This window comes from Bubalus kerabau, chromosome 1 (genome assembly GCF_029407905.1).
Source record: "Bubalus kerabau isolate K-KA32 ecotype Philippines breed swamp buffalo chromosome 1, PCC_UOA_SB_1v2, whole genome shotgun sequence".
Lineage (NCBI taxonomy): Eukaryota > Metazoa > Chordata > Mammalia > Artiodactyla > Bovidae > Bubalus > Bubalus kerabau.
In genome coordinates this window covers 114,974,112-114,990,221 of record NC_073624.1, presented here as the reverse complement: position 1 = coordinate 114,990,221, position 16,110 = coordinate 114,974,112, and the positions used below count along the sequence as shown (strand labels likewise).

Below are 16,110 nucleotides of genomic sequence, written 5' to 3'. Positions count from 1 at the left end.
TGAAACTTGATCTGATAATTAAAATCATTTTATGGATAGAAGCATTATTTTTCATAGCCATTTAATACATCAGTGGACCCTTTTTAGAAGTTTAGAATTTTAAGTTAGATTTAATGAGCTTGAATAATAGTTTTATTTTAAATTGTTTCTTAGTTTTTAAAGTTACTCTTTAAATAGTATAGGCTTTTTCACTTTTTAACTGCATGATTTTCATCAAATTACTTAAATGAATCTGAGTTAGTCTTTCTCTGAAGGAGAAAATACATGTGCCTATTCTTGAGTTATCCCATTGGTTAAGTGTGATAATGTGTGAAGTGCTTGCCTAGTAAGCGCTATGTAGTACATTTCTCATATGTATTAGTTCTAAATATTATTAGTATCACCATTATTACATTTTAAAATGATTACTGTATAGCTGGTGTCTTGCTCTTTGTATTTACTATGTTTTCATAACCTAGGCAGTCATGATCTGCTGAGTTATTTAGCAGTTTTCGCTGCAATTGCATGAATTTAACCTGATTTCATGGGATGAAACAGAATGAACACCATGGTTCATGGCTGTCAGTAGTGAAAAATAGCTGGAAATCAGACAAACAGCTTCATTGCTGAGATTGTTTCCGGGCTAAAAGTTCTTACAACAGCTGTTTGTTTTGGCCATTAATCGGGCCCATTCTTTTTTTCTTTTCTTTTTTTTTTAAAGCTGGGGGAAATACAATTTTCTTTAAAAGAGAATATAGGCTGATTATTTCTGAAGTCAGGAAGAATGCCTGTCCCACTACTATTGTGGTCTCTTGGCTGCTTTGGCAGTTGGACTGAAGGGTTTTCCTTTTGTTCTTTTTCACTCGCAATGCTCAGACTCAGACTGCTCTAGTGAGAAGAAAGAGTAAATCTAGGAGCTCTTTAATCCTAGAGAAAGAGCTCTGTAGCAGTTACCTTCAAGAAAAGTTTCCTCCCCAAAGGAGTGTTTAATGTTACATGGGCAGTGATGCACTGAACAGAGGAGAGAGAATGAATATATGACAGAATGAAAACATGAGAATTCAAGCCAGCAAGAAAGAAACAACTGAAGATGAAGGGGAGTTTTGCCTCTTCCTGAAAGTTATATTATTAGTTTTGGGGTTTTTTTTGTTGTTTTTTTTTAATCATGATGACTGCTAGTTTTGTTTAAAGTATTTGTTCTGGAAATACTAAAGTTGGAGTCTACCAGACTGAGGTTAGAAGCATTTTCTTTGGCAGCAAGAAGATACTTTTATAGAAGCCATGCCTGTACTTGGGGTTGCCTCAAAACTAAGGCAGCCAGCTGTTGGGTCAAAGCCTGTTCACACTGCTCTTCTGATACCAAGTCTTGGCACCACGGGGCCACGGCGCTCTTCTTCGAGACCTCTGGAACTTACCGAATTAGAGAGCTCAATGCTTTCTTGTCAGCTCACCTTCAAATCAAACTGTGAATTTGAAGAGAAGAAACCCCTCCAAGGAAAAGCTAAGGAGACAGAAGACAGCAAGGTTAGTGACTAAACGCTATCTGCAGACTTTAAAGCTGAAATGCAAATTTCCTGTTAGGTAGAATATAAAGCATGTTGTGAATTGGGGAGCAGCAGAGGAATATGGGTGTAAAAGAGTTACGCAGTTTGTATAGTCAAAAGGCCTATGTACAAAGTGATGACCAGACTTCTCTGAATATGCCTGTGTTATCAGAACTACTTATTGATGAAGTGCCTTCTTAAACCTAGATATCTCTCTTACTGAAATCATAATTGATCACAAGTATAAGCTAAAGGGAAGCTATTTTTCATATACATTATGAAGTAAAAATAAGATTCATTTGTGAAAAGTCATACAGACACCATCACTTTTCTGTAACTCATTTGCATTTTATACACTTTCTGACTGGATATGTGAATCCTAGCCTGCTTAATTCATTACAATAGAGAAGACAATGAAATGTGATTTTCCTTGATACTGCACATTTGTCTGGGTTTTCACTTGTAAATTGAAACCCTGGTTTTACTCATTACTGACATCTTTTTCAGTCATTTAATTTATGACATTTGTGAACAGTAGCTCTTGGGTTTTAAACCATACTACACTCGTTTTCTCCAGATGCTGAAGGGTAACGGGACCCTTTAGTTGGTGAACTTCATAGGAATTCCTTTGTACCTTGCATCACTTTTTAATGCAGCATTAACTTAGGATGTCCAGCTTTACAAAGTTACCACTCTCATCTCTGACTCCTTTGGGGTGAGTTGATTTTACTCTCCCACCCAAATGTATGTTAAAAATAATTTAAGAAAAAGTCTTTGTACAGAAATCAGCTGTACAAGTTAAAAAGAAAGTCACCCTTTTGTCTGAAATGTCCATTCTATCCTCACTTGTTCATATCTTCTCAGGTACAGCAAAGTGCAACTTTCTTCATAAAGTCTCTGCTAATTACCTTTCCTGTCCCTCTGTCTCCTGTTGTTCTTTATCTGTAGCAATGATTGCAACATCTTGATTTATATTGAGTTTTAATTATCTGGATAATTTATTTCTATCCCCACTAAACTGAAAATATATAGAGCCCAGGACCGTATTCTCTGTTACAGTTTCCTCTCCTCAATCCTTTATGCCTAACAATTAAATAGTCATTGAATGGATTAACACATGAATGAATGAATCACTGAATGAAAAGACAGTTATGCTGAGAAAGATTTAGTTATCTTCATGAGTCTCTTTGGACCATCTGCCTGTAAAACATATGGCTTAGAATGAATGCTTTTTAAAGTACTTCTAGTTCTACAATTATTCCTTTTATGTTTTAGGACAACATCTTCTACCCAACAAAAATCAGTTAAAAGAAAGTAATTAATTTCAGGCTTAGTGTTCTCAGCCCAAAATAAGCATTTCAAGGTGAAAGTAGGGAAGTGTAAGCTACCAAAAAAGACTAAAAAAAATATTTAACTTTATGAAAATAATTAAAAGCAAATGGATGTCATTCTCTTCTAAAATTCCGTGTGCCCACAATGGCTTGTCTGATCTAGATGGAAGAGAAACCACTTTTCTCTCCTGACCATGGCTATAATCTCTGCAGGTTTAGTCCAACTTGTACTTTGATAAATGGTCTTGGCCTAAGACTTGACCACTGTGAGTACTGTTCACAAGAGAATTTTGGTTGGTCTCTTTGGTTAGTGAACATATCAGTCATACATCTGATATTCCAATAAGACTCTGTGGTAAGTAATGTTGTATTTATAAGGATGTTTTTACCATGTCACTTATCAGATTAAAAAATTTTCAATCAAATGTAAAGAATGCCTGGTTGGTCAGCATTCCAGAATATTTCTAAATGTTAGGAAAGAATAAAGACTTACATAAACCTTTGAAAAAATTGAACTGAAGAAAACAGCAAACATGATCAAGGTAGCTATATTAGAGAAAATTAGATGTGGCTACAAATTGTTTTAAAAAAAAGACTCAACCTAACAATAGCAGAATTAAAATAGAGGTTCTTTCTTTTTCATTTAAAGGCTATCTGGAAGTAAGTACTCCATGACTGGCAGGGGGACTTCACGAAATTGTCGGGGATCCAAGCTCTCTCTTTTTTGTTCATCATCATTTTGGCATCCATCTCTCAGTCTTAAGTGGATAACTGACTTTCACTCAGTTAAAAAGACATGTCCTATTTCATTAAGGATTCCTCCACATCCATTTGGCCTATTTTGTAGTTCCAAGGCCTTATCTAGGTGTAGTGGAGACTGGAAAATGTAAAGTTTATTCTAAGCAACCATGTGCCCAACTAAAAATTATGGGTTCTATTTCTAAGGAAAAGAGACCATGGATAGTACCCACAATAGATGACTATCATTAAGAAACATTTATGTGGAGTATTTGGCTAGTCCTTGTACTGAACAGCCTCACAGTTTGGTGAGAGAAAACAAATCTGTATATGACAGTGTCAGAAACGGATCTTCAATCCAGTACTCCCTTCTCCTATTCTTGTTTTTGATTAGTGTACATGCCAACATTCCAGGCATCTAATCTTGATTTCCTAGTCTAACTTCTGATAATAAACATTGCTATTCCACGTTCCATAATTTGCTAGAAATTGGAGATTTTGCTTCTGTACTGCAGCTTGTATTTATCCCCTTACTCACATCTTCATTGATTCCTTTATGCACAAGCTTGACCTTTGTTAAGTTTTCTGTCAGTTATTGTAATAATTCCAAATCGGTCCCTTCCCCAGGGATTCTCTATCACATCTATTCAAAACATTTACCATTCTGATTAAAAAAAACAACAACAGCAAAGACTTAAGTTACTTCTCCTGTCTTATATTTCAGTCCTCCGATTGGTGTCACTTCTATCTTAGCTCCATCTGGCTACTCTTTTTCTCATGCTTGCTTGTCCCAACCTTTTTCAGTCAAATTAGACTCCCTGTCCTTTTTTTTTTTCTTTTTTTAATTGAAGTATAGTTTCTATACAATACTATATGTTACAGGTGTACAATATAGTGATTTACAACTTTTAAAGATTATACTCCATTTACAATTATTATAAAATATTGACTATTTTTCTCATGTTGTGCAATATATCCTTATAGCTTATCTTATACCTAATAGTTTGTATTTCTTACTGTATTATACTTGTACTAAGTATGCTAAAGTACCAAGTCACTTTCAGTCATGTCCAGCTCTTTGCAACCCCATGGACTATAGCCCACTAGGCTCCTAGGTCCATGAGATTCTCCAGGCAAGAATACTGGAGTGGGTTGCCATTTCCTTCTCCAGGGGATCTTCCCAACCCAGGGATGGAACCTGCATCTCTTATGTCTCCTTCATTGACAGGTGGGTTCTTTCCCGCTAGCAACACCTGGGAAGCCCATACCTATACTATACCTACTAAATACTCTCTACCCTTCCTGGTCCCCACTGGTAATCACGAGTTTATTCTCTATGTCTGTGTCTGCTTCTTTTTTGTTATATTCACTGGCTCAATGTGCTTTTTAGATTCTACATACAAGTCATACCATAGGATATTTGTCTTTGTCTGACTTATTTCCTTAGCATAATGACCTCCAAGTACATCCATGTTGCTGCAGATGGCAAAATTCCACTCTTTTTATGGCTGAGTAGTGTGTGTGTGTGTGTGTGTGCGTGTGTGTGTGTGTGTGTGTGTACACTGCATTTTCTTTGTCTACTCATCTATTGATGGGCACTTAGGTTGCTTCCATATCTTGGCTATTGTAAACAATGCTCTATGAACATCAGTGTGCATGTATCTTTATAAATGTGGGCTTGGGAGGTTTTCCAAGAGTGGAATTGCTGGAACAAATGGTAATTTTGTTTTTAATTTTTTGATAAACCTCAATACAGATTTCCACAATTTACATTCCTACCAACAGAGTAAAAGGTTTCCCTTTTCTTCATATCCTTGCCAGCATTTGTTATTTGTGTTCATTTTGATGATTGTCATTCTGACAGGTGTGAGGTGATAGCTCATTGTGGTCTTACAAAATAAATAGCTTTAATTACAGATTTCATGTCCCAATTTCACATTCCACCATGATATTTCAAGGATTTATACTTTTTTTCTGTCTACCTTTTGTTCTGATTTTCAACTTTTCTTGAACTTTCTAGTGTCTTTCCTCATATGGATTTGCTTTTCTTTTCTTCCTAGGTGTTCACCCAAATGAGAAAGAGAGTCACTTTGGTTAGGAGATCATACTTAAGAATCTGGAGATTAAGGTTAAGAAAGAGTATTATACATTGTCATGCTTCAGCAAATAGCGTGTGATTAAGCATTAGACATCCCTGTTCATGACAGTTCCTTAGGCTTTCCTTAAAGTTCCTTAGATCGACCACTGTAAACTGGCCTTCACTTTTAAATGCCCAGCCTCCTTTCCACTTGATCTGTCACCTACATATTACCTCTATTCTCATTTTTAATTTCTTTCACACATGGCTTGTTCACCCCCTTCTTTCTTAGATTACGTATGCAAACTAAAGTTTTTTAAATATTATTATAGAAATTTTTGAGCACCTACCTTGTACTTTGTATCACAATGGTGTGATCACTCAGCTAGAACCACACATCCTGGAATGAGAAGTCAAGTGGGCCTTTGGAAGTATCACTATGAATAAAGCTAGTGGAGGTGATGGAATTCCAGTTGAGCTATTTCACATCATAAAAGATGATGCTATGAAAGTGCTGCACTCAATATGCCAGCACATTTGGAAAACTTGCTAGTAGCCACAAGACTGGAAAAGGCCAGTTTTTCATTCCAATTCCAAAGAAAGGCAATGCCAAAGAATGCTCAAACTACCGCACAATTGCACTCATCTCACATGCTAGTAAAGTAATGCTCAAAATTCTCCAAGCCAGGGTTCAACAGTATGTGAACTGTGAACTTCCTGATGTTCAAGGTGGATTTCAAAAAGGCAGAGGAACCAGAGATCAAATTGCCAACATTCATTGGATCATCAAAAAAGCAAGAGAGTTCCAGAAAAACATCTATTTCTGCTTTATTGACTATGCCAAAGCCTTTGACTGTGTGGATCACAACAAACTGTGGAAAATTCTGAAAGAGATGGGAATCCCAGACCACCTGACCTGCCTCTTGAGAAATCTGTATGCAGGTCAGGAAGCAACAGTTGGAAATGGACATGGAACAACAGACTGGTTCCAAATAGGAAAAGGAGTACGTCAAGGCTGTATATTGTCACCCTGCTTATTTAGCTTATATGCAGAGTACATCATGAGAAATGCTGGGCTGGAAGAAGTACACACTGGAATCAAGATTGCCGGGAGAAGTATCAATAACATCAGATATGCAAATGACACCACCCTTATGGCAGAAAGTGAAGAAGAACTAAAAAGCCTCTTGATGAAAGTGAAAGAGGAGAGGGAAAAAATTGGCTGAAAACTCAACATTCAGAAAACTAAGATCATGGCATCTGGTCCCAACACTTCATGGGAAATAGATGGGGAAACAATGGAAACACTGACAGACTTTATTTTGTGGGGCTCCAAAAACACTGCAGATGGTGATCGCAGCCACGAAATTAAAAGACAGTTGCCCGTTGGAAGAAAAGTTATGACCAACCTAGACAGCATATTAAAAAGCAGTCATTGCTTTCCCAACAAAGGTCCATATATTCAAAGCTATCGTTTTTCCAGTAGTCATGTGTGGATGTGAGAGTTGGACTATAAAGAAAGCTGAGCACTGAAGAATTGATGCTTTTGAACTGTGGTGTTGGAAAAGACTCTTGAGAGTCCCTTGGACAGCAAGGAGATCCAACCAGTCCATACTAGAGGAAATCAATCCTGAATATTCATTGGAAGGACTGATGCTAAAGCTGAAACTCCAATACTTTGACCACCTGATGCGAAGAACTGACTCGTTTGAAAACACCCTGATGTTGGGGAAGATTGAAGGAGGGAGGAGAAGGGCAAGATGAGATGTTGGATGGCATCACCAACTCAATGGACATGAGTTTGAGTAAACTCCGGGAGTTGATGATGGACAGGGAGGCCTGGTGTGCTGCAGTCCATGGGATCACAAAGAGTCGGACACAACTGCGTGACTGGACAGAACTTAACTGATATTGTACTTTATAGGAAATTTCTCATTTTAGTCTCCCAGTGTTTCAAAGAAGGCATTGTATCCACATTTACAGAGGATTAAACTGAGGCCTAGATAGAGTGGGAAGCCAGCATAGGATCAAACAGTTAAGTACTAGTGTCAAAATCCAGAGTTTGAATCTAGATTTGTCTCTGCAGTGAATTTATTTTTTTGCCTTTACATTACATTCTCTCTTCATGATATACTTGCAATATTCTATTTATACTTTTTCCTCCAAATTTTACCTTTTTTTAAAGACTTACTTACAGAGTCAAAGAAAGGAATAAATAAATTGTTGTGCAGGTTAAAAGGAAGGAAAGTTTACATTCAGTTGTGGAGATATAAAGAAAGTACTTGTACATGATAGAGTGGAGGTTTGATTAATATTCTTACCCTGTTAGTTGCAAGAACAGTCCAAGTAGAAATCACTTCTTACTATTTTGTTCATATAGTCCCAAAGCTAATGCTTTGAAAACAGAAGACACTCAGAAGCATTAAATTGTATATTTAAAAAAAAAACACAGAAATTGCGACATAGACAAGAAAATATATGGATAATATTGATAATGAGGGCAGTTATTTTGTCGGATTTCACATTTGATAGAAATCCTATTTGGCTGGAACATTCAAAAAATACTTCATCATCAAGTAGCTGGAATTTAATGGGCAGATAGGATGCCCATGTAGAGGAGAAAAAAGCATTCTTTTGAGGAGAGGATTTCAGAGAGGAATACCAAGTTGGAAAGCCATTATAATTTGAGCAGACTATTAATGAAAAGAAAGTTTAGGGGATCAGATTAAAGATGTAGGCAGATAGAGGCATTTGGTAGACAATGAAGGAGTCTCTTCTTATGTAAAAATGAGACAAAATTACACTGTTAATGAGATTTCAGAGAAATCAGAGTGGGAAGGGACTAATATTAACTAATGCTTACAGAGGCTTGCTAGATGCCATTTATTGGACTGAGCACTTCATGGAGTATTCCATTCAGTCCTTGCAGTAGCTTTATGATATAAGTACTGTTATTATCCCCATTGTACAGATGAATAAACTGAAACTGAGATTAAATTGCTTACCAGTATCTCAATGTGGCAGAATATGGATTCAGACTAAGACTGTGTGGTTTCAGAAGCTGCTGTTCTTACCAGTAAACAACATTTCAACAAGGAGAACTCCTTGTGGTGCCAGGGGAAGAGAAGAGAGGCTATTGGCTGACTTAATTTCTATATGTATTGGTACAGTTTAAGTATTTAATTAGCATTGCTGCTGCTGCTAAGTCACTTCAGTTGTGTCCGACTCTATGCGACCCCATAGACGGCAGCCCACCAGGCGCCGCCGTCCCTGGGATTCTCCAGGCAAGAACACTGGAGTGAGTTGCCATTTCCTTCCCAATGCATGAAAGTGAAAAGTGAAAGAGAAGTCGCTCAGTCGTGTCCAACCCTCAGCGACCCCATGGACTGCAGCCTTCCAGCATTGCTAGTGAGTTGCACTGGTGTGCCCAAGTGCCTGGAATGATCAGAAGACAATTAAGTTGACACATGGTCTCCATCAAATTGTTTGAAAAACAAAAATATTGGTAAATAAAAGAAACCCCATGATAGAAATACATAGCAGCAGATGTCAGTAGAGTAGAGGGCGGTCTCTGGCCTCCAGCTGTTTCCTTCATGGCAAGGATGCCTGGTTGCTGAGGACTGTGGACACTCCTGTGGGCTCGCTCACTGGGCAGCACTTGCAGGGCTGGCCAGGCCCACGGCTGCACAGGTCAGCCCTCTGTTCTCTAGATGGTTCCCCCTGCTTTGCCTAGTTCTGCTGTGCTTGCACATTTAATTCTTTGTATTTAAAGAAACAAGATCATTTATTTTTCTTGTTATAGCTCATGCTCCAAGTTTTATAGTGAAGCCATTAATAGTTGCTTTAATTGTTTTTGTTTTGGGACAGCAATAGTGTAAAGAATATTGTAATGCTCTCTGAAGTTTAACTTTTTCTCTCCTGGCTGAAGACTCAGAGTTTCAGTAGCATGCATTTCTTTCCCTTGAGTAACAGTTTATAGAAATGTGACAGTGTAATACCATAATTCATTATTTTAGTTTGTGCTTTACAGTCTTTAAAGAATTATATGTAATGTTCTAAACATATGTGATTAAATGTAATTCAAAATCTCATACAACTTTTCAATTGTTCTGCAGGTGTCACTGTTGAGTGAATACTTGATGCCAATTTGCTAAATGCATTCTTCTTAGCTTCTTCTTTTCCAGTGCTGTAGACATTTTTTTCTTTCCTGTAATAAAAATGAAGGTGCTTAATATATTGTTTATGGAAACATACAATCAATAGGTATGTCATTAATTTGTCAATAAAATAATTGCTCTATTGTTGGTATTTATGCTATCATGTCTCCAGGAATTACCCTCAATCTTGAACTTAAAATACCAGCTGGCATACTTAAAAGAACATCAAATTAGGAGCTCAAAGATTTGAATTAAACTTCTGATAGATTTTGAAAGGATAAGTTATTTAAACTCTCTCGACTTCAATCTCTGTATCTAAAAAATAAAAGAGAACCGAGGACAGCAGTTCTTGATAAAGTTTTTCTAAGGGTAATAGTTTTATTATGTACTCCTTTTATTCTTCTTCGTGATTTTTGTCCTATCCGTTATCACATTTCTCTTTTTATTCAATCTTTCTCTTCAATGGATATTTTTGGACCAGTATTTTTCAAGCTCATCGCATTTTGGACCTGATGGTTCTGTGATGTGGGGCAGCAATCTTACTATCACGGGACATTTAGCACAATTTAGGCCTTTATCTACTGCACGCTAGTAGGATCCTCCAGTTATGACAACCAGAAATGTCTCCAGATGTTGTGAAATGTGCCTGTGGGGAAGGTGAAGTCAAACTCAGTTAAGAAGCACTGCTTTAGAATCAGCTTCTGCAAATGCTTAGGTCTTTACTATATAATAATAGTAACCACTATTATTATTAATCTTGTAAATGTTAAGTATATTCATTAATTTTAACATTTAATATTTAATGATTATTATTTGCAGATACATTTCTTTAAAGAGTAGTTTGTGTTTATTGCCACTATTCCAAGCTTTACATTTGCTTTACTTTTCTTGATTTCTGACTTTTGTTTTCTGAGAAGTTACTAATGGCTTTTAAAAAGACATCTTTTCTTGGCTCACATTTACTTCTTATTTTCATCCTGTTTGTACCATTTAACATCTGCTGACCACCATTGTCAATTTAGAATACTCTAATATTCACTAACGAAGTGACCCTGGCAAGTCAATTAATACTTAAGCCTCAGCTTCTTCATCTGTAAAATGGAGACAATAATATAAACTAACCACATAAAATTGCTCTGAAGAATAAATGAGGTATTTATTGCCTATAAACTGTGTGTCAACATACATAGTTGGTGGTCAACTTATTACCTATTATAATACTCTAAAATATGTAATACTTTGGTATAAAGATTAGCAATATTAAGTATTATTAGTAGAACAAAGGAAATAGTGATTAATTTCCATGTATGAGTAAAGTAACATTTCAACCATGTTTTGAAGACTGAATTTGTTTAGCCAAATAAATACAGAATAAGGAACATTTTAGATAGAATAGCATCTACCAAGGTATGAAATACTGTGCTGTGGTTAGAAAACTATAGATTATTCAGCAATCCTAAAACACAGATAAGAGAGATGTAGTTGAGATGAGGCAATGGGAAGGTGACATTAAATGCTCAATAAGTAATTTGTATTTATTCTGTAGAGGATAGGGGAGGATATCAAAGAAACATGATTAAGTCCATATGTTAGAAAGATGAGGATAAAATAAAACATGGAAATATCCAGTAAAAAGAGAGTTTGGAAATACAGAAGTTTAGGAGTGTGTAATGGAGCAAACTTTTGTCTAAAATAACCCTCTCAAGAGTAATGGAAGAAGGACAAGTCTAGTGAAATAAGCTATAGCTTTTTGAATTAATGTACTAATTATCAACAAAACACAACATTCTGTGTTTTGAAGTATTTTAATTCAAACAAAAATTTACAGTTTATTTAGAAATGATAATTTGTGAATTTGGTAGCAAGTACCAGTTAAAACTAATGATAATTATTAATACTTTCTGAGTACCTACCATATGCTGGATGCTATACCCAATTTATTATTATTAAAATTAAATATATGTAGAAACTGAACTCAGAGAGGTGTCAAAATAGAGCAGGAATGCCAACCGAGGTCTATATGACCCTTAAGTCCTTACTTTTCAATCTCCCTCTCTGCCTCTCTCTGATAACAATTTATAAACCACAGACAAAATCAGTTATTATTTCTTTTTGTTGCTTCAACCACATAATGGGAAAATATAGAAAACTGTGATTCTTGCAGGAGGGCTGAATTAAGTTTTGACAATTTTCACTTTAAACTCTTTGTCCTCCCACTGTTGCTCCATTTTTGCTCTGAGAAACGCTTTACTTTGGATTCCTGGTCATTAGAGCCAGTAGAGAAATTCAATATCTGTGGGAGAGATCATTAATTGAACGCATGGCAGGATTTCTCCACTGTTCCCAGTAAATGGAATGATTTGTTAAAAAGTGTTACAGGTCTGCCTGGAGATGGGAAGATGGTGGCAAAAATTTACCTGTTTCCCCATAAAATAAGATGATACAGTCTCCATCAAAGAGAAAAACCAAAGAAAGAAAGAAGAACAGCAGGCCTTCTCTTTTTGCTGTATTTTGATGTTTTAAAGGACTCTTGTAGAATTGAAAACCTGTGGGGTGTCACGCCCACAAGTTCCCATCATGACATGTGTTAAATTTTGCAAACAATCAAAATGTCATTTGGTTAGTTACTGCTGCTGCTGCTGCTAAGTCGCTTCAGTCGTGTCCGACTCTGTGCGACCCCAGAGACGGCAGCCCACCAGGTTCCCCCATCCCTGGGATTCTCCAGGCAAGAACACTGGAGTGGGTTGCCATTTCCTTCTCCAATGCAGGAAAGTGAAAAGTGAAAGTGAAGTCACTCAGTTGTGTCTGACTTTTAGCGACCCCATGGACTGCAGCCCACCAGGCTCCTCCATCCATGGGATTTTCCAGGCAAGAGTACTGGAGTGGGGTGCCACTGCCTTCTCCGTTGGTTAGTTAAGGTAGTGCTAAATTCTCTAACAGATAAACTCAAGGGCTCGGTGGCTTAACACAGTAGGAGGTTATTTTTCAGTCTTTTGGTTGTTGTATAATCTTGGGGTTTGACAAACTGTGGTACATAGGTCAAGTCTGGGTTGGCACCCAAGTTTAGTAAGTAGAGTTTTATTGGAATGCAGCTATCACATTGTTTCCACGTTGTCAATGGTTGCTTTTGTGCAGTGAGACTAGACTGGAGTAGTTGTAATATAGTACGGCCTTAAATATTTACCGTCTGGCCCTTTATAGAAAGTTTGCTGACACAGGTTTATGGTAACTCAGGAAATCAGATTTTTTTTTTTAGCTTGTGGTTGTACCATCCTACCTTTAGCTAACCATCAGTGAAAGAGAGAAAATAGAGGATTGTGTAAGAGGCTTAGAAATTCCACAGAACTCACTTCCACTCAGTTCTGTTGGCCAGAGCCCTATCGCAGGATACCTAATTGCTGGAAAGGCCAGGAAATATAGCCTAGCCACACATTTGGAAATGGTTTGGTGAACTATTAGCAAGAATTTAGTTAGCCCATGACTGCCTAATTAGTCAGATGTTTAAAATCAGCCAAAATTTGCCATATTAGAAATATTCTCAGGTGCCCAGAAGTGGTTTCCAGATTGTCCAAAAGTTCTTGATATAAGGACATGTCTTTAAGTGCAAAACATTGAATGAGTGGAGGACCAAATTATATTCAAATTACTAAATGTACAGAAAGAAAACACTTTGTATTTAATTCCGCTTTTAAAAAATAGACCAGGCCCTTGTACACAAATGCACCATATATCAGTAATAACAGCGGTATTGTCACTCTGCAGGCTGCTTCCTGCTTGATGGTTTTGCTACCCATCTTTCGTTTCTCCTGTTCAAACCGGCTGATCCAAACTTATATCCTGAAGGCAACTCTCTTGATCCTGTGCCCTTGTTTCTACTTGCTTTACTGCTCAGCTTGTTGCATTTTTCTCTTACTGGTTTTGGAAGCTCTCCCATCAAGCTGGGAGCCAGAAGGGCCAAAAGAGTGTCACATCTGAATTCTAGAAGTGAAATGTAGAGCCGGGCTGGAGTCAGGAAGGGAGTCAGGAGCAGGAAGGAGGTGTTTGGTGGCTTCTAGATGTCCAATGTGTGGCTGCATAGTTGTGTGAGGGAGTATCTGCTCTCTCCGCCTGAAGACACCACCGAGCTCTGTAGGCACATTACACATTGGCTCCAAAGTGGACCTAGTGGCAGTGGATGAATGGGCCATTGACAAATCCATCACTAGTATTGGAAGAAGCAACTCATATTGCAATCCTTTCAGACCTTGGTGAGCAAATACAAAGAACAGTGCATAAAACAACCTCTTTTCAAATGCAACATAAATTTCTAAATGACTTAATTGGTCTTTTAGATTTAATTGTACATCTGGGACTCTCCACTCAGGTTTATACTTCTCTTTATCAGTGTTTACTGTTTAGCTTTAGCATGGATCAATTTAAATTGCTCAGCTTTTAGGCTCTGAAAAATATGCAGGTAATAGGTATTTCTCTTTATTGCCCCTGAATGCTTACATTTTTAATCTTGCTGTGCCTCTCTGTTTTTGGCCATTCGTTGCATTTCTACAGAGCAATATTTTTGCCAGAATCATTTGTGTTATTATTTTGACCCATATACTTTTTTGGATTCTGTTTTACATTTCCTTTCTCCTCAAACCATCTGCTTTTTATAGCTGTTTTTTCCTTCCTCTGGCTGGCTTTTTGATATCCACACTTGTGTGTTGCCTTCTTCCACTGAACACAAGGGTTATCATCTCCAACAATACATTCCCTCTGCTCTTTTCCTCTGATTCAAGCTAAATCTATTGTATTCTAAAACAAGGTTGCTCTTTCACAAATAAATCCCTCCAAGTTCTACTTCTGTGTCTATGTCATGGATCCTATTTCCTCTATCTATTAATTAGTCCATCATCAACTATTTATGCTTACTATGTAAAAGGAAGTGTGTGTGTGTTTGAAAGCTCATTTTAACATGATGGGCTTTGTGGGAAATATGCTGGCAACAACTGAGTCTTTAGGAATTTATATTTATTATTGAGGGCAACATTAAAATCCTCTTTGGTATTACTTAGAAATATCAGAAACACTTATATTGATAATTCAGGTTTCCAATAATCATAGTGTTTACTATACATTTGAAGTATGTTTTTGTTTTCTTTAAATTTCAAACAGGTTTATTCCCTTCAGTTGAGACAATCAAAAAATGTCTCCAGACATTGTGTTTCCCCTTGGAGTGGGGAAATTGCCCTCCGTTTAGTACTGCCAGTGCAAATCCTGTCTCTCTTGGAAAAAAAAAAAAAAAAAAGCTTTAGTAGAATTAAAAAAAAAATGCAACGTAACTTCAAAACATGTGTGAATAAAATAGGATCATAAGAAGGAAAGAACAATAGAATAAGATAAAGCTAGAGGAAAGACTGGTGTATAAAATTTATTCTGTGATGTTTTGTATAGTTGCTAAAGGTCATCTACACATTTAGATCTGAGCTTTGGAGCTGCTGATACGTGAAGGTTAAAGCAAGTGATGTTTTTATCAATGCCCAAAGCATGAGCTAATATTTCCTTAGGAGAGTCACATCTTTGTCTGCTCTTTGGTGTGCAAGAAATATTTTGTAGGGGCATAGGGACATCTTACTGTATAATTTAAATAACAATTTTCCTGATACCATTTTTATTCCAAATTTTACTTATTGTTTTCTCCCCTTCTCCTTACCTTCTATAAGGAACCATTAAGATGAAAAAAATTCAGTCCACATAGGTGAGTGACTATATTGGTTTTCGCAGAACTGTCCTGATTTTTAGCTCTGAAAGTTTTTGTTTGGGGAATCTCTCAGTCCAGGGCACAGTGGAATGGTGGGTCACCCTAATTCTGAATCCGATGTTCTTATTTTTCTCTTTACTTTTATTTCACTTTTATCTCATTATTAATTCTAATTTGGTAGTAGTTGAAAATGTATTTTATATTTATTGATTTTAAAATATCACCTTATTTAATTAAGGATTCATTGTCAGACTCAGTTGGACAGACCATGTCCTTTCTTGAATGCCAGTTATTCAGATTAGAAGTAGTTTCTGTGGAGGTTTTAGTTGTTCAAAGAATGACTCTCTTGTTTTGAAGTTCAGGTGCTTACATCTGCTCCTTCACACCTCCGCCATTTTCGCTGCTGCTGCTAAGTCGCTTCAGTCGTGTCCGACTCTAGTGTGGGCAATACTGAATGCCCTGTTGTTTCATTTTGTGTGAAAGACTCAGGGTTGTCAGTGAAACAAACATAGTTCCCTGCGTTCATCAGGTGATTTCCAACAGAAGTTCC

General features: G+C 36.9%; 1 protein-coding gene across 4 annotated transcripts in view; it reads left to right on the top strand.

Moving 5' to 3' along the window:
- NAV3 (neuron navigator 3) overlaps positions 1–16,110 on the top strand; it is an 899,190-nt gene that overhangs the window by 511,154 nt on the left and 371,926 nt on the right. For 2 of the 4 annotated variants that reach the window (XM_055587139.1, XM_055587133.1), the window contains exon 1: positions 861–1,503. The exons of the other annotated variants lie outside the window; for them this stretch is intronic. In XM_055587139.1, the coding sequence (XP_055443114.1) occupies positions 1,261–1,503 (243 nt within the window). In that variant the 5' untranslated portion in view covers positions 861–1,260. Of the gene's footprint in view, positions 1–860; positions 1,504–16,110 lie in introns of those variants that run through there. 4 annotated transcript variants of the gene reach the window in all.